Consider the following 23,548-nt stretch of genomic DNA (forward strand, 5'->3'; position numbering starts at 1 on the left):
AGTCCCAGCATCAGCATTTCGCCTCTCAATCGGAGAATCCTGGCCAGAGTTTTATTAATCTGGAATGCTATGTGTGAAAAGTTGAATAGTAACTTTCGAAATGGAATTAGATAGTAATACAGGGTTGGGGGAAACAGCAGAGAAGTGAGACCAATCGGATAATCAGCACAGGCCTGTTGACATGGGAAAATCTTCTGTATGAAAATGGCAGGAATGGTTTGCCCTCCAACTCTTTTTCAGGATGTGGCACAACAAAGAATCCAGGTGGACCACTGCACCACCTGGAGAACCAGTAGATCGTCATGCTGATGTGTGACCTTACAATCACTACAACAAAGCTATCTTGGATTAAGAATGATGCATTGTTTCTGTCAGTCTATGTACAGGACAAATCGGAACACAGTCAAAGGCTACTTTTTAGCAGGGAAGGACATGGTATGGTGGCCGGTGAGTATTTTGGCTTGTGATCTCATTTGTTGACTGTAGACCATAGAACTTGAACCTGCCTGGTCTTAGACTTCTTTCACTCTTCTCTTTTAGATTGGAGCATCACTGTTTGCCAGCAATGTGGGAAGTGGTCATTTCATCGGATTGGCTGGCACAGGAGCAGCCTCTGGGATTGCAGTCAGCGCATATGAGTTCAATGTGAGTTCTTTTAACACACTTGTTTTGTTTTATGAGGCAGTATAGAAAGGTTACCTATTTATAAAGACTCTCTCTTCCCTCTCTATGTTGTGTTATGGCAGAATCAGATTAGGAACACTGCACAGAACAAAGCATGTTGGTTGTCCCAACGAGGACTGTGAATTGTAAATAGTACTGCCGTGGGCAGACTTTATGTTCTGTTAAATAAATCCTTTGTCATCCCTACTGCTGGCTTCCTGATCATTACAATCCTAATTGTTAATATTTCATAAAACATGGAGTTCCACTTAGTACTCTGGAATAAATGCCATTCCTTTCTTGGATGTGTTGTTGGGCTGAGTGGGGGGTTCATAGGGGGCAATCACTTGGGTGGGGGTCACTGGGGGTAAGGTTTTCTGAAGAGGTAAGACTACAGCACTCAATAGATAATATCCTCTTGCTCCATTTCTACTGTAGTAATTCCTCTATTTTCCTTTTCTAGGGCATGGTTATTCTAATCCTGCTGGCATGGTTTTTTCTCCCCATCTACATTGCAGCCGAGGTAAAGTTTTCAACAACAAACTGTTTACTTTATTCACCGGAAAACTTTCCATTCCCACATTTACTTCATCCCTCTTGGATTTCCCGTAGGGATCAGTTCCAACAGCACAGACAGTGCACACAGTAGCCTTGAGGTTAGGCAGAAAATCCTTTTTCCCTCCCAACTGGCACAGTAGGTAATCGAGAGTCAGGCTAAGCAGGTCATCTACCATCCAATCAATGTCAATAAGGAACTTGTATTACAATATGGCATTTCACAATTTCACGACGTCCCAAAGATATTACAGCCAATTTAATTCATTTTTTGAAGTATTGTCACTGTTGGGTTTGTGCATTGCAGAATCCATCAAACAACAATGAAAAAATATTTTTTTTAATGATGTTTGTTGAAGGGTAAATTTTGGCCAGACCATCAGGAAGAAATCTCTTGTAATTCTCTGAAATACTGCTAAGCGTTCTTTTATATTCACCTGTGAGGGGTAACATCTAATATCTCATTTAATATCTCATTTCAATGACAGTGAGCTGGATGGGGCAGCAGTGGTGGGAGGGGACATAAAATGGTGTGGGAAGGTAGGGTTAGCTTGCCTGTCATCTTATTGCTACCAGGCCATCTTACCAGCAGTGGGGAATGTGGTGAACCAGCCTCCAATCTAGAGTGCAATTGAACCACTTAATGGCCAATTAACAACATCTTCCTGCTGTCACTGGCATTTTAACAGTGGCCAGCTAGACCCTGGCAACCTCTGTCAGTTTGCGATGTCCTCCTATTTAGACACGCTTTGGCCCATGGAGGTCACTCACAACATCCACCCACAACAATGACACCATCTTCCCTCAGCAACTTCCCCCACCCCATCTACCATGTTTGCCTGATTCATCCAGTGCCCCCCGATCCCTTTTACCCGATTGTGAGGACGCGGCCATCCATTGCATCCTTTGATTCTGGCTACAGTCCCAGCAATGGCCCCTGCTCCTGATTAGTTGCCCTCATGAGCTGCCAGCTGTGTGCAGTTCTGGACCATTTGAGGAAACCACCTCGGTGGCTGCTGCTGACAAAAAGCAGTCCTGGATCTCACAGGGTCACCCCCTGCTTTTGGGCTCATCGGTGGGATCCCCACCACAATCATAGAGTCCCCAAAGTGCAGAATGAGGCCATTCAACCCATCGGGTTAGCACCGATCCGCTCTAAAAAAGCATGTTAGCTAGGTCCCCTGCTCCATCCCCATAATCCCACCCAATCTTTGGACACTTGGGGGCAATTTAGCATGGTCAATCCACCTAACCTGCACGCCTTTGGACTGTGTGAAGAAACTGGAACACTTGGAGGAAACCCACGCAGACACGGGGAGAACAGACAGTCACCCAAGGCTGAAATCGAACCTGGGTCCTGTGAGGCTGCAGTGCTAACCACTGTGCCGCCAACTAAATGACGAAATCCAGCCCAGCATCTGATAGGGTTGCTCTCCTTAGTGTTGCACTGGACAGTCAGCCTACTGTTCTGCTCAAGTCTCTGGAGTGGGTCTTGAACCCACAACCTTCAACTCCAAGCTGACGCAATCTCTAATTATTCCTTATCGTGCCTGTCCTGAGCTATGATGGCTTCCAGTTATTCTCATATATGGTCCATTTCAACTTTTCAATCCTCTGGGTGGGCCTGTGATTCTCTTTTGTGGTTTCAAATGGGCATGCAAAAAACATTTATAAAAGCCTCCTTCCATTCTGATTCCCATGTAATCTTTTGCGTTCTATCAGTGATACAAAAGGGATGAACGTATTGTCTCTCTGCAGGTCACCACGATGCCTGAATATTTACTAAAACGATTTGGAGGTCAAAGAATTCGGCTTTTTATTGCAATTCTTTATTTGTTCATCTATATATTCACAAAGATATCAGTAAGTATGTAATTTTGATAAGCGCAACTTGAAGACGGTGTAACAAAATTTTCAAGGGAGGAAAACAGAATATTGCTAAATCCAGAGGATGCTCACACATGATTAGCACACACAAACTGAATGAATGTAACCCTAAATGATTAGGAATGAAATGAGGGGCAGCACGGTGGCGCAGTGGGTTTGCCCTGCAGCCTCACGGCGCCGAGGCCCCAGGTTCGATCCCAGCTCTGGGTCACTGTCCGTGTGGAGTTTGCACATTCTCCCCGTGTTTGCGTGGGTTTCGCCCCCACAACCCAAAGATGTGCAGGTTAGGTGGATTGGGTAGATGGAAAAAATCAATTGGGTACACTAAATTTATTTTAAAAAAATGTTTTATAAAAGGAATGAAATGAGGAGGAAAAATTGCACATGACCTGTAGGAAGAAATGTTCCTCCTGGAATTTCCAACATTGAAACAGGTTAAGTTAAACAAGGAAAGAGAATCGTGTAAATGAGTGAAACAAAACAGAGCAGTCACTTGCATATAAAAGATATATGGATTGGGTGGGTGCAGGAGACTAGAATTGCCACACGTGTGAAGAATAAGCACTCTTTGGCGACCCTTGTAGAGAAGGAATAAAGACAGTGGCACAGTGATGATGTCACTTGACCACAGAAGTTACAGGAATGTAAATTCAATTAATAAATAAATTTGGAATTAAAAGCTAGCCCCAGTTATGGTGCCCATGAAACTATCGCTGATTATCATCTGGTTCACTAATGCTCTTTAGGGAAGGAAATCTCCCGTCTTTACCTGCATGTGATTCCAGACACACAACACTGCAGCCGACTCTTAACTGCTCTCTGAAATGGCAGAGCAAGCCACTCAGTTGTAAAAATCTGCTACAAAGTAAAAATAGAAATGGAATCGGTCAGACCACTTGGCATCGATCTAAGCACTGGAAACGATAACAGCACCCGGAGTCCTGCTAATCTTCCAAAGTTCTGCTTATTAACAGCTGGGGGATTGTGCCAAGGTTGGCACTGCTGTTCCACAGACTAGTCAAGCAATGGCCTGACATAGTCATAGTCCCGGAATCATGCTCTAGACAATTGCCATCCCGAGCAATGTCCAGTTTCCTGAGCAGGAGAGACCCACTGGAGATGGTAGTGCAGTAGTATGCAGGGAGTTTCCCTTGGACACCTCAACATTGACTCTGGACCCTACGAAGTCTCATGGCGTCAGGTCAAATAGTGAGATAGTTGATACATTCATTTAAATTGTCCGAAACTCCCAAGATTCAGGTTTTGTTCTTTTTTAAAATTCATTTCCGGGATGTGTCCAGAGTCAATGTTGAGGTGTCCAAGGGAAACTCCCTGCATACTACTGCGCTGGTATAGCCAGCATTTATTGTCCATCCCTAGTTGCCCTTCAGAAGGTGGTGGTGAGTTGCCTCCTTGAACTGCTGCAGTCCTTGAGGTGTAGGTACACCCACTGTGTTGTTAGGGTGAGAGTTCCAGGATGTTGCCCAAGTGACAATGAAGGAACGGTGATATATTTCCAAGTCAAGGTGGTGAGTGACCTGGAGGGGAATCTCCAGGTGGTGGGGTTCTGTTGCTCTTGTCCTAGATGGTAGTGGTCGTGGGTTTGGCAGGTGTTGTCGAAGGAACCTTGGTGAGTTACTGCTGTGCATCTTGTAGATAGTACACACGGCTGTCATTGTTTGTCGGTGGTGGAGGATTTGAATGTTTTTGGAAGGATGAGCAATGAAGTGGGATGTTTTGTCCTGGATGGTGTTGAGCTTCTTGAGTGTATTTGGAGCCACACTAATCCAGGCAAGTGAAGAGTGTTCCATTACATCCCTGACTTGTGCCTTGTAGATGGTGGACAGGCTTTGGGGAGTCAGGAGGTGAGTTACTTGCTGTAGGATTCCTAGCCTTTTACAAGCCCTGGTAGCCACAGTATTAATATGGCTCGTCCAGTTCAGTTTTGGAAAAATGATAACCCCCAGAATGTTAATTGGAGGGGATTCTGTGATGGAAATGCTATTGAATATAAAGGGGCGATGGTTAGATCCTCTCTTGTAGGAGATGGTCATTGCCTGGCACTGGTGTGGCGTGAGTGTAACTTGCCACTTGCCAGCCCAAGCCTGGATAGTGTCCAGGTCTTGCTGCATTTGGACATGGACTGTTTCATTATCTGAGGAGTCGCGAATGGTGCTGAACATTGTGCAGTCGTCTGCAAATATTCACACTTCTGACCTTATGATGGAATGGAGGTCATGGATGAAGCAGCTGAAGATGGTTGGGCCTAGGGCACTACCCTGCGGAACTCCTGCAGTGATGTCCTGGAGCTGAGATGATTGACCTCCAACCACGACGACGGTTTTCCTTTGTGCCAGGTATGACTCCAAACAGTGGACAGTTTTCCCCCTGATTCGACTCCAGTTTAGCTACGACTCCTTAATGCCATACTTGGTCAAATGCTGCCTTGATGTCAAGGGCAGTCACACTCACCTCCACTCTGGCATCAGATCTTTTGTCCATGTTCGAACCAAGACTGTAATGAGGTCAGGAACTGAGTGACCCTGACGGAACCCAAACTGAGCGTCCGTGAGCAGGTTATTGCTGAGTATGTGCTGCTTGATAGTACTGTTGATGACTCCTTCTATCACTTTACTGATGGAGAGTAGAACGATAGGGCAGTAATTGGCTGGGTTGAATTTGTCCCCAGGATACTTAATGGGATGGAGATGAGGCCGGAGTGAACTCTGGAGGATCCATGTCACTTGGCACTGCCAGTCCTGGAGGCTTGCCCTCATCTGAACCAGGGTCTTGATGCCCTCTACCATGGAGCACTGGAACTGGGCCACATCCTTCAATGGGTAAGCCATGTATGTCCCTCACTGCCTCGGTCATGTCCCTCTGACACTGCAATGTCCCATGTCCCTCTGGGACTGACCCAGGCCAGTCAGCGCCCGGCCAATGCGCTTGACACCCTCAGCCATGACCATTTATGAATGGGCCAAGTCCTGGAGTGCTGCAGCAATGTCCATGTGGGACGGTACATGGCTGCCTGTGACTGGGTTCCCCTGTCCTGAGCCTCAGCCATTGACCACACAGATTGCCTCAAGCCTTGGACATCTTGACCCACGGCTGTGATTTTTCGACCCAAGGCTTCCACTGTGATGCCAAACGTTCAGTGTTGGCCTGGGTAGCACACATTGTCGGCACCATCTCCTGCACCTGAATATGGTTGGACTCCTCCAGCTGCACCTGCAGATGCTGGAAAGTTTCTGACACCGCCTCCTGGAAATCCTGGCTCTGTGTCTGCATCTCCATCAGTGATAGGGTCATACGTTCCAGAAGTGTGGTAATTGTCCGGACTACAGCTGTTTCCTGGGATTGGGCAGCCCTCCGACTGTCCGCTCCCTTGGTGTCCTACCTCCACCTGTGCTGCAGTATGTGTGACAATACTCACCAGAAGTGACCCAGGAGCCTCATCACATGCCTCACCAAGGTGATAGTAACTGCGATGGTGGAGGGTGCGGATGACAGAAGTGACAAGAAGTTGGTATCTTCCCGGACTAGTGTTCCGGGGAATACTGGGGATGCAGCTGGGGCAAGGTACCCCAGATAGGCAGGCAAGGTCTGATGGCAATCCTGCAAGACAAAAGACAAGACAGATGGTGAGATCTTGAGAATTAGTGGTCTGGGAGAGAGAGGTGACTCACTTGCTATTGCTTTTGTTATGGGCTGCCTTGTCCTAGGGGACACATAAAGGACATGGTGAGACACATGGAGGCAAGTTACATGGGGGGTCTGTAGCTGGTGACATGTGTGTGCAAGGCACCTGGCCAAAAAAGACAATACAGGTGTTGGGATTTACTGCAGGGCGGGGGGGGGGGGGGGGGGGGGGGGGGGGGGGGGGGGGTGAGGGAGATGCAGGCAGGTGGGTTTTGATTGGCCTCTATGGGAGTGGTGGTGTGATGTGAGGAGTGAGGGACAGGAGTGAGGGACAGGGAAACAGAGGTGGTGACTCACCCGAGTTGCCCTAAGATGGTCATTCATCTTCATTCGACACTGTGTCGGTCTGCCTAGTGAGGCTGACAGCACTGACCCCCCCCCCCCCCCCTCCCCCCACCCCCCCCCCACCCCCCCGGCCAACTCCACCCAGGCCTGGTTGACATTCGTGGCTGGAGCCTCCTGTCCACCCTGGGGAAGAGGGTGTTCAGTCTCTCCTCCACTACATCAAGCATTCTCTCAAGCTCAGAGTTCAGGACCCGGGGAGCCGATCTTCGTGCTGCCATCTTCTTGGCTAAAATGAGAGTATGTGGAGAGTGGAGTGCATATAAGCATCTCCAGCTTGTCAAGCTCTCTGGCACCAATTACGGCATCAGCGAGTCTGACACCGGCAGGAGTGAGATTTGCTCTTGATTCACGTGGGCTGAGTGTTGGTCCATTAGCATGTGCAGAATTGTTCCACAAACAGCGCCCTCAAAGGGAAAGCGAACCACATGCAATTCAGTCCCAGCACCAACTTAGGGTGTGATCTACCAGCCACATTGCACCCAAACGGGCGAGCAACGTGGTCAGTAGATGTCGGTCGAGGCCTCTCACGGGCTTCGGACAACCAGTATGCCTCCTGAGATCTACACCGATCTCGCAAGGCGTTACGATCAGGATCCTCCCCACAGTGGACAGTACCAAGCCTCGCGCGCCAAAGTAGATTTAAAACCCTGGAGACCCCTGTCGGGTACCATTCAGTACTGGTCCATACAAACATGGACAAGGCAGAACGACACCCGGGTGGAGGGTCGCTCGGGCCATCAGATGCCCCTGAGTGGTCAGGCACAAGGCAGGGTGGCCCCCTGGCCCTCCCCATTGAAAGCAGGCACCTTGGCACTGCCATGTTGACACCTTGGCAGTGCCACACTGGCACTGCCAAGGTTGCCATGGTGCCACATTGCACTGTAAAGCTGGCAGGAGCACTGGCAGGGTGCCAGTGCCAGAATGCCTGGGTGGTACTACCAATGGTCAGGGCCTGAGGGGGGCTATGCCCACAAAAGGAGGGTGGAGGGAGTATGAAGGGTTGGGGGGGCAGGATGGGTTTGAAAGGGCTTTGGAAGATTCAGTTGAGAAGGGTGTGGGTACTAGTAGGAAGGGTCTGAAATGCGGCGTGGGAAGGCCTGAAAAGGGGGGCCCCTCAGTGACCCCATAACGGGGTGTCAGCACTTGGGGAGGGGGGGGGGTAATGCCCATATGTGTGGGAGGTGACATTGACCATGGGTGGGGGGGTGGGGGGTGGGTGTGTGCAAGCCCCCTTAGAGATCAGGGCACCCTTTCAAAATGGTGGCCCAATCTCAGAGGAGTCAGTCTGGCCAGTGAGTTCAGCTCCCCAGTGATGAAACGTGTGGGCTTGACCAGGGACAAACTCCCTAGGGCACACAAAAGTGACTTAAGTGTGGTTAGAAAGAAGTGGGGATCTCGCCGACAGAGCCAGGGAGAAACTCTCAGCAAAACCTGCCACACATGTGTCAGCGGTTTATGGAGCTATTTTGGAAGAGGAGAAGGCACCACTGGAAGGGATCAAAGCAAACTGGGAGGAAGAGTTAGGAGAAGGAATGGAGGAGGGGTTCTGGTTTGAGATGCTCCGGAGAGTGAACGCCTCCACCTCGTGCGCAAGGTTGGGGCTGATACAGCTGAAGGTGGTACATAGAGCGCACCTCACAAGGGCGAGGATGAGTCGGCTCTTTGAGGGGGTAGAAGATGTGTGTGAACATTGTGGGATGGGGAGCCCCGCAAATCACATTCATATGTTTTGGTCCTGGCCAAAGCTGGAGGATTACTGGAAGGAGTTTTTTAGGGTAATTTCTAAAGGGGTGCACGTGAAACTGGACCCGGGCACCCGGGAGGCCATATTCGGGGTGTCGGACCAGCCGGGGTTGGAAACGGGTGCGGAGGCAGACGTTGTAGCCTTCGCCTCGTTGATCGTCCGAAGGCGGATCATGTTGAGATGGAGAGCAGCCTCTCCACCCTATGCCCTGACGTGGTGGGGGGGACCTGTGGGAATTCCTGACTCTTGAGAAGGTTCTACAATTCATGGACATTATTCATTATGCACTTTCAAGAATTGGATAACATCGAACATTAGTGGGGGGAGTGGTTGGGAGGGTTGGGGGGAGGGGGACTGTATGTGTTAATGGTGACTATGAGTGATTCCTGATTCCTTCTGTTATTTGTTTATGTTAACATGCGGGCAGTTGTTTGGGGGTTGGTGGGAGGATGGGATTGTTGTTGTTGATATGGGGATTGACATTATATTCGTTACTGCTTATTGTTTATTGTTGGTGGGTGTAAATTTGTGAGAAAATGCGAAAAAGGAGAATAAAAATATTTTTAAAAAAGAAAACCTGCCACAAATGACACGTTTCCGTTAGATTGCGCTCTTAGTGTCCCAAACGGAGAATTTCGCATCTGGCAAATGGAGTATAATGTGGGAAATGTGAAGTTATCCAGTTTGGCAGGAAGAATAAAAGAAAAGCTTATTATCTAAATGGTGAAAGATTGCAGAGCTCCGAAGGCTAGCTGATAGAGTGTTATCATTTATTGCAAGGGGAATTGAATATAAAAGCAGAGAGGTTATGCTTCAGTTATGCAGTGAGTACTAGTAAACCACATCTGGAGTACTGTGTATACTATTGGTCAGCTTATTTAAGGAAGGATGTAAATGCATTGGAAACAGTTCAGACTAATACCTGGAATGGGTGGGGTCGTATGAGGAAAAGTTGGACAGGCTAAGCTTGTATCTGCTGGAATTTAGAAGAGTAAGAGGTGACTTGATTGGAACATACAACATCCTGAGGGATCATGACAGGGTGGATGTGTGGAGGATGTTTCCTCTTGTGAGAGAATCCAGAACTAAGGGTCACAGTTCACAAATCAAGGGTCTTCCAGGTAAAATTGAGGTGAGGAGAAATTGTTTCTCTGAGAGGATTGTGAGTCTTTGGAACTCTCTTCCTGAAAAGGTGGTGGAAGCAGAGTCCTTGAATATTTTTAGGGAGAGGTGGATAGATTCTTGGTAAGCAACGGGGTGATTGGGGCCCAATCTCTGAGGAGTTGGTCTGGCCAACGAGTTCAGCTCCCCAGTGGGCTTGACTGGGGAGAAACTCCCTAGGGCCCAAAAAAGTGACTAAGGGTAGATTGTCAGGATGAGGTCAAGTAAGTTTTTTGAATTTGAAGTTACTATCAGATCAGCCATGATCTTATTAAATTGCGGAGCAGGCTCGAGGGGCTGAATGGCCTACTGCTGCTCCTTGTTCATATGGGCAAGGAAGCCTCCGGCTGATTACCATCTACCGCCCTCCTCAGATGATGAATCAACATTCTTCTATGTTAAACACCAGTGAAAAGAAACAGTGTCGCGAGCAAGGACACAGAACTTACTCTGGGTGGGGGACTTGTCCATCACAAAGAGTGGCTCAGTTGTATCACTACTGGCCGAGCTGGCCATGTCCTGAAGAACATAGCTGCTAGACTGGGACTGAGGGAGGTAGTGAGGGAATCAATAGCGAAAAACTTACTTGACCTCATCTGGACAATTTACCCTGTCGCAGATGCATCTGTCCATGACAATATAGGTTGGGAGTGCCTACTGCACTGTCCTTGAGGAAACAAAAACCGTCTTCATATTTGAGGTTATCATGTTATGTGGCACTATCACCGTGTTAAATGGAATACATTTTTAAAAAATCTAGCAAATCAAAACTGAGCCTCCATGGGCCTTCAATTGAATTGTATTCAACCACATTCTGTAACATAGATACATAGATACATAGAAGATAGGAGCAGGAGGAGATCTTTTGGTCCTTCGAGCCTGCTCCGCGACATATCACAATCTTAGCTGATCATCCAACTCAATAGCCAAATCCTGCTTTCTCCCCATAGCTTTTGATCCCATTCACCCCAAGTGCTATATCTAGCCGCCTCTTGAATATATTCAATGTTTTAGCATCAACTACTTCCTCTGGTAATGAATTCCACAGGCTCACCACTCTTTGGGTGAAAAAATGTCTCATCATTTCTGTCCGAAATGGTTTACCCGGAATCCTCAGGCCGTGACCCCTGGTTCTGGACACACCCATTATTGGGAACATCTTCCCTGCATCTACCCTGTCTGGTCCCGTTAGAAGCTTATAGGTCTCTATGAGATCCCCCCTTATTCTTCTGAAATCCAGCGAGAACAATCCTAACCTAGTCAATCCCTCTTCATATGACAGACCCGCCATCCTTGGAATCAGTCTGATAAACCTTCACTGCACTCCCCCGAGAGCAAGAACATCCTTCCTCAGTGTGGCCTCACCAAGGCCCTGTGTAATTGCAACAACACATCCCTGCTCCTGTACTCAAAACCTCTCGCAATGAAGGCCAACATACCATTAGCCTTCTTTCCCGTCTGCTGCATCTGCATGCATACCTTCAACGACTGGTGCACAAGGACACCCAGGTCCCGCTGCACACTCCCCTCTCCCAATTTACAACCATTCAGATAACCTTAAACTCCGGCATATCCCTCACTCTCCTATTACCACCAAGCTGGGTGATCAACCATAGTACAATGAAGAGTGCAGGAGAGCTTACAAAAGCATACTTAAAAGAGAAGTGTCAATCCGATGAAGCTACAACACAGGACTATTTGCCTGTCAAACAGCTGAAGCGGCATGCAATAGACAGAACTAAGAGATGACACAAGCAACGGATCCGATCAAAGCTCTGAGGTGCTGTCAAATCCAGTCCTGAATAATGTGGACAATTAAAGAACTACATAGCACCAAAGAAAGATAGCTGTGGTTGTTGTATGCCAATCATCTCAGTCCCAGGACATTTCTGCAGGAGTTCCTTAGGGTAGTGACCTAGCCTAACCATCTTTAGCTGCTTCATCAATGACCTTCCCTGCATCATTAGATCAGAAATAGTGATGTTTGCTGATGATTGCACAGTGCTCTGTACCATTTGCAACTTCTCAGATACTGAAGCAGAACATGTCCATATTTAGCAAGACCTGTATTCAAGCATTATACAGTGTCAGGCAAAGACCATCTCCCATGAGAAAATATAACGATCTTCCCATGACATTCAACAGCAATACTATTGCTGAATCCCCCACTATGAACATCATAGGGGATTACCAATGACCAGAAACTGAGCTTGACCAGCCATATAAATACTCTGGCTCCAACAGCGAGATAGAGGCTAGAAATTCTGTGGCAAGTAACTCTTACTGACTCCCCAAAGGCTGTCCAGCACCTATAAGGCACCAGGCAAGGGAATGCAGTGGTTCTGGAAGGCAGCTCACCACTATGGATGAACAATAAATTTTGGCCTAGCCAGCGACACCCACATCCCATAAATGAATTAAAAAATTAATGTTATGGAGTACTCTCCACTTCCTGGATGGGGTGCTGCTCCAACAAAACTCAAGAAGTTCAAGGACATAGTTTCTTTGTCCACCTATCCAGGACAAAGTAGCCCGTTTGATTGGCATCCCATCCACCATCACTCCCTTCACCACTAACACACAGTGGTAGCAGTGTGTACCATCTACAAAATGCACTGTAGCAACTCACCAAAGCTCCTTTGACCATCCAAATCTGCAAATTCTACCAGCTAGAAGGACCAGGGCAGCAGATGCATGGGAGCATCACCACCTACAATTTTCCCTCCAAGCTGTACATCATCCTAACTTGGAACAACATTGTGTTCTTTCACTGTTACTAATTCAAAACCCTGGAACTGCCTTTCTAACAGCACTGTAGGTGTACGTACACCACCACAGACTGCAGTTTGTGTGTGGTGTTGAAGGCAGTTCACCACCACCTTCCCAAGAGTGATTATGGATGGGCAATAAATGTTGGCTGAGCCAGAAATGTTCAGATCCCATGAAAATAAAAGCTCTCTGCCCACACCCAGCAATTTAAGCTGAGATGGTGGGATTTAAGCTCAGCTGTGGAGTGATTATGGATGGGCAATAAATGTTGGCTGAGCCAGAAATGTTCAGATCCCATGAAAATAAAAGCTCTCTGCCCACACCCAGCAATTTAAGCTGAGATGGTGGGATTTAAGCTCAGCTGTGGAGTTTGGTAGTGATATATTGCTAAGTAATGCATCTTGTGGTAATGTGCACAGGTTGATATCTATGCTGGAGCTATCTTCATTCAACAAGCTCTTCACTGGGACTTGTACATTGCAGTGGTCGGATTATTGGTGATCACCACTCTCTACACTGTTGGAGGTAGGTTTAGAACACTGAACATTCTTCACATGTGAAGGGTAATTGAACCCAGTCACATCATCTTCATAGGATCTACTTCAGAAATTCTCATCTCCCTCATGCTTCTAGTTGAGTCTACATCATCAGCAATATATCATTGTTTTTTGTTTTATTTAAAATGGGTGATGTTTTCCCCAACTAAGTGCAACTTATGTTTTGCTTTATGTTATGTGATAGGTGGGCTGGCGGCTGTAATATACACCGATGCACTTCAGACGGTGATCATGCTGATCGGAGCTCTCATTCTCATGGGATACGGTAAGAGCACTTGAACTGAGTGCATAATGTTTAGACTTGCACTGATGATGAATCAAAATGGAGACTCACTTTGCTGTTGGACATGCACAAAGATGGTTTAGGCTATAGTATAAGGGATTGGGGTGTATATGGTTAACATGGGACAGATTTTAGGGCAGCACGGTGGCACAGTGGTTAGCACAGCTGCCTTAGGGGCCAGGTTTGATCCCGGCTCTGGGTCACTGTCTGTGTGGAGTTTGCACATTCTCCCCGTGTTTGCGTGGGTTTTGCCCCCACAACCCAAAGATGTGCAGGGATTGGCCATGCTAAATTGCCCCTTCATTAGAAAAAATGTATTGGGTACTCTAAATTTATTTTAAAAAACATGGGACAGATTTCAGTACTGCGCACAAAGTTATGTATAAGAGTACATGACTCACAACAGGAGGCAGTCTAATGTACAGAGCCATGTGCACAAGCAAGCATGGAGACAGCTCCGAGCTTGAACCCTTTACTGTGTATATGTACTTAGTTCTTGTAATTAATAAATATATAAACTTAACCTACTTAAGATTATAAAAACTTAATTAAGACCTACCAAATGTTTCCAGCACCGTACAATATGGTGGCAGTGAATGGAAAAAACAAAAACCTCGCAACAAATGCAGAGGGAAACAAAAATCTTGCAAGATTAAACAAAAATTTGAAGAAGCAGTCTGACCTGAAGAAAAGCTCAAGAAGCAGGTGTGCAGAGGAAATTCGGCAGGGTAAAGCTTCAAAGAAAGGTTTGGAAATTGAAGGCAGAAATCTGAAGTTCTTCATTGCAGCAGAAGACTCCATGGGATCTCTTGGAAATCCAGCTTCAATTTCTAGAGTACAGTCAGCAGACCTAGCAGTGTTGAGCGAAGGCTTTTAAATTCCAAGCTAAAGAAAGCCTAGAGAAATGTTTAAATAGTTCAGTGCTCAGAAATTGCTGTTTAAAAACTGTCAGAAAAAACAAATTTCCACATTGACGTCCAAGCTCACTCCTAGAAGGGACAAAAAAATTAATAAATTCGGAAGAATTGCAACTAAAGAATCAACTTTAAAGACCAGCTAAGGCAGGATTTACAATTTCTTGATCCTAGAGCACAGCTGTGAAATGGAGAGGTCTGCAACTAGTCAACCCAAGCAGCTATTGTTTAAAATTTCTTCAAGGTGAGCGATGGTGCCATAGCAGCGGGAGCCCGCCAAAACTGACATGCACAAGGCAACCGTTTGTCTTCAAATAAATGGCAGCACCATCTTGAATTTCAGCAACTTCTTAAAGTTGAATCTACACTTTAAAATGGTTTAACCAAGGATCAAAAATGCAACTTGACGAATAAGTTGAACTCATCAAAGTGACAAACTTAATGGAAAATTGGGTGTCCCCGAGAAGAGAATTATTAAGCTATCGGAGTAGTGAAGAGAATGATTAAACTACTGGAGTACTTCAAGTCTAAGTAGAAAGTCATAGAAAATCCAGATTAATACATTTCTATAATGGTTTGGTGAACAAACTGATGAGGTAATCCTAATGCATTGTACTGATGTATCCCCAACGAGCTTTGATGAAATATTAAATATTTTAATCTTCAAGTTGTGGCTTGCGCTGAGCATAATATAAAGAAGTACAGAAAACCCCCAGTAAAGCATCAAAAGGACAAAAGACAATATTTGAATAAACTACAAGAGGGATCCAGAAAGGAAAAGAACTTTCCAGAAGTCTCAAAAGTATATATTTTTGGAAACCTTGGCCCACTGCCAGAATTGCAAAAGCAGGTGACAGCACGAAGCGAGCAGCTAACTGTAAATGAAGGAAAGCCATCTGTGAACCTCAAAATAAATGAACGCTGCAAGAGGAAAATGAAATAAGGTTGGAAAATGTTCATATAGGAACGGAATTGGAAAAATACCCTTGAAAATACATTGGACACGAATGCTATCAAAGAATCAAACTGTTCACTATCAGAACAAACAGAATTTTGAGGTGTCACAGAGGTACAAGAGTCTACAGAGCTGAAGAAAATAGTTGGACATTTGGTAGAAAACTTGGAAAAACTTTACATTTTGTTGTAACCCCCACAAGACCCACGGGGATGACGCAATTGATCTCCCCTTGTGGCTCCCCCACTGATGGGCGGAGGCCAGTTTTATCTGTGGAAAATGAACGAGCCCCACTGTTGGGCCTCCGCCCCTCGGCGAATAAGCTCATATTCCACCAGCCCCATGGGGAGATCAATTGGCTCATCCCCATTGGTCTCCTGGGGGTTACGACATCCCTCCACTCCCGAAGTCTACAAGTCCCTTTGTCATAGAGGGTGGAGGAGGCCTTCTTCTTCACTTCGCCCTCGGTTGCACTTCCGGCAGTTGCCTGGCTGTGTCAGGGGATGTGTAACGGATTGGGGAGCATTGCTTCCACACTGACCATCTGGGGAGGCATCAGTGACTACTCCCTGTAGAGACTGTCACCAATATCGGGAAATATCAGGCTAAGGTGGGCCCTCAGACTTTGGCCATCAGCAGCTCTGCCAGTACCACTCCTGTCATTGTGTGTGGCATGGTACGGTAATTGAATAGGAACTGTGCCAACTTTGGATCCTGTGGCCTGTTTTCTCATGCCCCTCTTAGACCTCTGTACCGCCTTCTCCACAGGCTGTTTGAAGAGAGGTGGTGTGGGGTGGTCCGGCTGTGGTTTACTCTGTTTGACTTCATGGAGTGTGAGAACTCCTCGCTAATGAAAGGGGTGCCGTTATCCGCAATCAGTACACCCGGGATGCTATGGGTACTGAACAAAATGAACAACATCTCGATGGTAGCTGGTAGACCTTGAAATGGTGAATAGTATTCGATGGATGTCTAACCACTATGAGCAGGAACATCTAACCTTGAAACGGTCCAGCAAAGTCAGCATGCAGTGTTCAAAGGGTTGACCCGGCCATTTCCAGGAGCAAAGGGGCGCTGTTGATGGGAGCTTTTGATGTTCCTCACACAGGGCACATTGCTGTGCCAACAGCTCGATGTCGCCATCACTTCCTGGCCACAATACGTAGCTCCTGGCGAGCATCTTCATTTTGGACATTCCCGAGTGTCCAGTGTACAGATCCTTCAATATAGAAATTCTGCCTTGGCTTGGGATCAATACACAAGCTCCACATAGGAGGATGCCATCCGCCACGCTAAACTCTTGTTGCTTAGTCACGAAAATCCGCTGCTTCTTGAGAAGTTTCCCCTACAGACCTTTGTGTAGGACGATATGGTGTAACTTCGCTAAAATCGGGTCCTTCTGCGTCTATTCACGAATCTTTGAGGCACCACTCCCTGCTCCTGAACGCGGATGGACTCCTCCAACTGCGTGTGCAGGTCCTGGAAGATAGCCCTCATCCCGTTATTCAGTCCCTCGGTGTCCTCATGCATCAGTTGTCCAGGTGGGTCAAGTACATCCAAGAACCCGGGAACCGTCTGGGCGGCAGCTGTTTGCTGGGCCTGGGCTGCCCTCCGACCGTCCAGCCCCTCGGCTGCTCCAAACTCCACCTGCTGTACCGGGTCGGATGTGGGGTGCGCACCAGGCCGGGTGCCTCATCACTTATATGCCCAACTGAGGTGAGTGTCTCTGCGATGGTGGATGGTGTGGGAGACAGCAGTGCTGCGAGCTCGAGGTCATCGTCCGTTAGTAAGTCTTGTGTGTGCTGCTCCCCCTCATGGCCCGGTGCAAGCTGCATGCGGGCCATGTCGTGCTGACTTCCAGGTGAATCCACGGGTTGTGTGGCCGTGACGTGTGAGTCTTCAGCACTGTCCGCCCTGTGCCCCTCAGTATTGTCTCTGACTGTGGTCTGAGCGTCCCCGTCCTGCATCCCATACTGAGAGGATGGCCCTCCTGTCCGACCGACTGCCACCCTCTGGCGTGCGTCCCTGGGTGCGCTTGACGTTGGAGATGGTCGGCTGTCTCTTGGCCGAGACATCCCTGGACGTTCGGCGGCTGGCCCTGGGGAACATAAAGATACGGGGTTCGTTAGACACGGTGGGCTGGGTGTATGGTGGTGGTGGGGGCACAGTGTGAGGGGGGGGGAGGGGATCGAGGGTGCAGTGGCATGTGTGAGGGGGGAGGGGATCGAGGCTGCAGTGGGCAAAGTGTGAGGGGCGCGATGACGGGTTGGGGGGGGTGAGGACATGCAGGGTTGTCTCACTTGCTTCTGCGCCTCCGACCTGGCATGTCGCGACCTCCCAGGTGGCGGAGCCCCCAGCGAGGTCCAGGGCCCTCTGCTCGTGGACATTTAGGGGGTGCAGCACAGGGGAACCCCCTCCGGATCTCATACGCTCATGCTGGTTGTGAGCTATCACAATTAGGTGGGTATCATCAGGGCGTGCAGATATAAACTACATTTATGCTGGTTCAGGAGACAGTTGGAGCCACGCCATGGCATCACTCCAGGGGGGGTCCTGGGGCTCATGTGGGTCGAGTAAATCGTTGTGCACCCTGACCCCCCAACCCCCCCCCCCCCCAACTTCCCCCCCTCGTGCCCGGGGGCACCCTCATGGCACTTACCCTGGCAGTCCGAGTGAGGTCGTGCAGCTTCTTTCGACACTGCTCCCCGGCCCGGTGGGTCTGCCCCATAGCACTGACAGTGGTGCCAACATCACGCCAAACGCGCCTCACCGCGTTGGATGGCTGTCGATGCCCACGTCTTGGGCAGAGGGTGGCCCTTCTGTTCTCCACCTCATCTAGCAGGGTGTCCAGGTCCGTGTCCCGTAACCTCGGTGCGGCTCGCCGGGGCTCAACCATCGCTACTCCTTCTCCTACTCCGGGTCCTTCTGTGCGCAGGTCGCGCCCTTTATGGCGCAGCGCCGCGTCATTCGGCCGTCGCGCGGTGACGACGCTGCTTTCGCGACACGCCCCACGGGTTTCTCGCGGCCCCGATCCTAGCCCATTTTCAGTCGAGATCGGGGCGTTTCGCGCCGTCGTGAACCTAGACGGCGTTCACGACGGCATGGGCACTTAGTCGCGGGAGCGGAGAATCGCGCCCTATGCGTGCCAAACTCTTATGAGTATACTGAATATATTTTATTGTATATTTGTTCATAGTTCTTGTAGTCAATAAATACATTAAGTTTTTAAAAATAAATTTAGAGCACCCAATTCTTTTTGTCCAATTAAGGGGCAATTTAGCATGGCCAATTCACCTATCCTGCACATCTTTGGGTTGTCGGGGTGAAATCCACACAGACTCGGGGAGAATGCGCAAACTCCACACGGACAGTGACCCGGGGCCGGGATCGAACCTGGGTCTTCAGCGCCATAGGCAGCAGTGCTAACCTCTGCACAAGCGTGCTGTTCCAATAAATACATTGTTAACCTTCTTAAGATTACAAAGACTTCAGTAAAACCTACCAAATGGTATCCAACATCCTACAATGGCTATCAATGACATTGTGATGGTTGATACGAATCACAAAGGGTCAATATCTATCACGTTATTGAAGTTGATATTTAAGAAATGCAGGATCCAACTCCATAAATGCGGTTTTGTTGTTGGGCTTGTTCTGCCGTGTTGCTAGCTAGGAGCGCCTATCTCGTAGCGAGCGTTGACTTAAGACTTAGTGGATATCGGTGGCAGTTGCACCGGTCACTGTCAAGGGTTGGTTCGCGTTGCTGAGTGACCCGGTCAAGAAGAACGATTTGAACTTGGGTGCTTAACTTTATAGTAGTCAGGGGCTTCCCGCCTTTCGGGGCGGACCCTGTACCTGGTTCCAAGTGATTGGAGTTTGTTCCAATCGCTTGGTTCGATTTCTCCAATACTGGAGCGGTTCCCTGATCGATGGGCAGTCTTGAGGTGTCCGTTAACCTCTTTTGTGTTGGCTCCTGCTGGCGCCGAGGAGTCTGGCTTGGCTTTGTTTATCCCAAGTGTTGCGATTGTTCCCGGGGATTGCTCATTAGTATGTAGATGGCTGCTACATTATTATGTAGATGGCTGCTTGTATCGATGCTGTCTGGGCTTTTGCAGAGTTTAATACACAGTAACTTGCACCTGCTAGTTTCTGCCTGTGTTGGCTGAACTTCCCTTCAGCCTTTGCTGTTCTCCATTTTAAATCGGGACTTGGCCAACCCAGGTGGCTACACTACCCTCCTTGTGATCCTAACACGAAGCGTGAAGGATCACATAACTGCGTTGTTTTTCATTCCCTGACCCAGCGAGCACTCTTCTATGGCCTCTACACTGACCATAACTATGCAAAAACATTTTTTAACTGACAATTCTGAGGGGCGCTTTGTCAAACAGGGACATGCATTACAAAACAAGAAAATCGGAACCTCTAAATATCCTTAATAAACTACACTCACTCAAACATTTCATCACACTAACTTCCTAAACCATACAAACAAAATCATAACAGTATTATACACATTTTCTGGCTTGGCAGTCAAGCTCAGGATTGTACAATTGCTCATGAACATTTCTTTATTTACACCAAATCGCAAACGAATGCTCTTTATTTTGGATCGCGGGGGTCGGGGGTCTGGTCATATCCGAAAATAGGGGATCTGATCCTATATACCAGGGTGCGAGTGTGGTAGGCTCTCCTTCTCCATTTTCTCAGATGAATAATCTGCACGATGCAGCAGAGTATCGCCAATGCCAATAGGGATTCTATCAAGTAGGACAGGGAGTACCAGGTTATAAACCTGTCACACCAAGATGGTGTGGTGTCGCTTGTGACTGGGCTCTGGGTACTGTGGGGAAGTGAATCATTAACGGCTGGGTGGGCTGAGGTCAGGGGGTTCGCGTTCGCGCGCAACCAAATGTCCATTAGGGTTATGAGCCACGCGAAGGATGTCCTCATGGTTCTTCTTCTCTCTTTCTTTTCTTCTCTTCTCTTCTCTACTCTGGTCCTGGAGCTTCTGGAGTTCTGTGTGATCAATCATAGTGTCTGTTACTATCTTGCTTTAATATCTCATATGATATCCTGTCTGTCCTTTAGTGCCAATTACTCCCTTTATAATTGGTCACTATGTGTGACTCCCTCATTTTTCTTTCCAAGACACACTTACAAATACTGAACCAGTGCAAGCCGTCTCGCAGACTGTGCGATTTACCATCCAAATGTTTGAGGATGTAAATAGCATAAGGTTGGCAACCTAAGGGTCACCTGAAAACAAAAGAAAACTTTTTGAACAAAACTTGCCAAAATGAGGTGCGTATGGGCCGCGACGGGTACGATTTGGATGGAGTCCCCGGGTAGGATGGCGACCAATGCCATTTGTGCCCTACCCGAGCGTAGCTGACCAGAGGGGGGTTCCCAGGCAGGGCGGGTCCCAATGCCGTTTCTCCACTGCCTGAGCAACCGACAAGAACGGGCAAGAAATGTAGTCATCGTGGGGGGCTGCCGTATTGGTTCTTCCTTCAAACCAGAAGAGCAGTTACGAACGGGGGTCTGTGTTTCAGTCGACAGACGAGTTCCTCTGAACTGGGGTCTGGGGCATTAACAAGTCTCTGCGGACAAACTAGTTCCGCTTAACTAGTGTCTGGCCAAACTAGTTTCTCTGACTGCCAGTGGGCGTCAGAAGGGTGGTGTCATGGGGCTGTGGAAAAAGAATTCTGGTCTAACATACAACATTTAACAGTACAAGTACAAACAACATCAAACATGCTGCAGGTTCCATCAGAAAGGACATTGTTTTCTCCCAAGCGGTTCCTTTTAAAACCTCAGTTATCGGTTGCGAACAGGGTCGCAAAGGGGTTCTCATTTTGGGAGTCAGACTCAAAGTCGTCATCTTCTCCCGGATGCCAAACTCTCCAGTGTATCAGGGCTGATAGGGCTGCATGGTGTGATCTGGGATCGCTCTCGTCATTCCGGACGAGTCTGTACGAATTATCTCAGTGCCAAAAGGTGGTGTCTAGTTCTGTGGAATCGGGGTCATCATTGTAGGTCGGCGGTCGGTGGTGGGGTTTGTTTAGGAAAGTGATCGTGAAAGGATCACTCGAATCGTGGTCAGATTCGCTGGGTGTCGGTCCTGTTGCATGGGGATAGTAGGGAGGCGTGCTGTGGCTATTGTCACAGTCACTGTCGCTGCTGCTGCAGTCTGTGGGCGTACCGGGGCGGAGTGTATATTTCAGGGGTGGAGTCAAGGTTGAGTCCGTGGCTGGGCTGGACGTGTTGGGGGAGGGTAGGGTTACTGTGGGCGGGGCGTGGTCTGCTGCGTCGAGCATGACGTGGTGTGCGTGGTTAGACTGTGTTCCATATGCCTTCATCTGGTTGATATGGAACCACGCAGTCTTTCCATTGGGACGGAAGGGCTGACTTTGTCCGCAATGGAGTACGGACCCGAATACTTCGGTGACAGGAATGTGCTGGGGTTGTATACGGAGAGCATGACTTGCTGTCCTACACTGAATTCAGTCGCATGCACTGTCTTATCGAAACAGGCCTTGCTCTGTTTCTTTCTTGTGCCCAATTTCGCTGCGGCTGCTACCTGAGCCGTTTTAACAATCTCCACTAATTGTTCTACTGCTTTCTCATATGTGAGGGCCGTCACTTCGGGGCTGGTCAAATCTAATCCTAATAAAAATTCAGTGTCTTTCATGGGGCGTCCGGTCGTGAGGGTGTATGGGGTGTAACCTGTGGATGGTGAAGCTGTATTTCGCAAAAACATCAGCGCAAAAGGGAGGACTGAGTCCCAAGTGGTGTTGTTTTGCTGGACCATTTTTCTGAGGGTGGATTTTAGGGTCCGATTCATGCGTTCCACGATACCACTCGACTGGGGGTGGTATGCAATGTGGAATTTTTGGGTAATGCCAAATATCGTGAGGACGTTCTTCATGACACGTCCCGTAAAATGGGAACCTTGGTCGGATTCAATGCTGCGGGGGACTCCCCATCTCGTAAAGATGTGGTGGGTTAAAATCTTGGCTGTGGTCTTTGCCGTGTTAGTTCTGGATGGGAATGCTTCCACCCATTTTGTAAACGTGTCTATCACCACGAGTACATATTGATAACCATTCCTGCAAGGGGGCAATGGTCCTATAAAATCAATCTGGAGGTTAGTCCAGGGGCCATTAACGGATCGGGTGTGACTGAGCTGAGCCTTTTTGGCGTAACTGTCTGGGTTGTTCTGGGCACAGTTAAGGCAATTCTCAATGTAGTGATTTACATTGTCCTTTAAACTCGGCCACCAACGGAGCTGCCTGAGGTGGACTGTAGTGGGATCGATTCCCTGATGTCCATGACCGTCATGGAACAAACAAATGAGCTGATTCTTGTCCTGTTCAGGAACCACATAAAGGGTGTCTTTTAACACCACGCCGTCATGTGTGGTCAGAGCGTTTTTAAACCTATCATAGGGGGCTGGATAGTTTCCTTTCAAAATCTCCCTGAGATTGCTGTCCTGCTTCTGGGCCTGCACTAAATCCTCGATATTAGTCTGCGAGACCGGAACTGCATTTACTCGTGCACTTTCAGGGGGTGTCCAAAAATATCCATGCGTGGCACCTGCTTTAGCCAGTGCGTCGGCTTTTACATTTCCGGGGGCGGGGGGGGGAGGAACGATGGTGACTTCGAACTTTGACTATCCCAAAAGTCCTGTTCTGTGCTCGCTCTAAAATGTGACGGAGCAATGGGGCTGAAGGGAGGGGTTTTCCATCTGCGGAAACAAATCCTCTTGCTTTCCACAGGGGTAGGAATTCCGTAAGGCTGTTGCAGACATAGAGGCTGTCCGAATATATGTCTGCTGGGCTGGGGAAGGAATCTGGGTGTTCCACTATGTATGTGATGGCCGCAAGTTCTGCTGCCTGCGCGCCTAAGTGTCCTGGAAGTTTTATTGCTATTTCTTCTAGGGCGCGTCCCTGCACGTCCTCGACATAAATACCGCATCCTGTTATGTGCTTCCCTTCTAATATTGTGGAA

General features: G+C 48.2%; 1 protein-coding gene across 1 annotated transcript in view; it reads left to right on the forward strand.

Moving 5' to 3' along the window:
* The window catches only part of LOC140394169 (sodium/myo-inositol cotransporter 2-like), a 69,617-nt gene that overhangs the window by 2,558 nt on the left and 43,511 nt on the right, over positions 1 to 23,548 (forward strand). The window contains exons 3-8 of the mRNA XM_072481109.1: positions 376 to 447; positions 541 to 645; positions 1,127 to 1,186; positions 2,977 to 3,081; positions 13,246 to 13,351; positions 13,568 to 13,648. Of these exons, the coding sequence (XP_072337210.1) occupies positions 376 to 447; positions 541 to 645; positions 1,127 to 1,186; positions 2,977 to 3,081; positions 13,246 to 13,351; positions 13,568 to 13,648 (529 nt within the window). The remainder of the gene's footprint in view (positions 1 to 375; positions 448 to 540; positions 646 to 1,126; positions 1,187 to 2,976; positions 3,082 to 13,245; positions 13,352 to 13,567; positions 13,649 to 23,548) is intronic.

This window comes from Scyliorhinus torazame, chromosome 17 (genome assembly GCF_047496885.1).
Source record: "Scyliorhinus torazame isolate Kashiwa2021f chromosome 17, sScyTor2.1, whole genome shotgun sequence".
In the NCBI taxonomy this organism is placed as follows: Eukaryota; Metazoa; Chordata; class Chondrichthyes; order Carcharhiniformes; family Scyliorhinidae; genus Scyliorhinus; species Scyliorhinus torazame.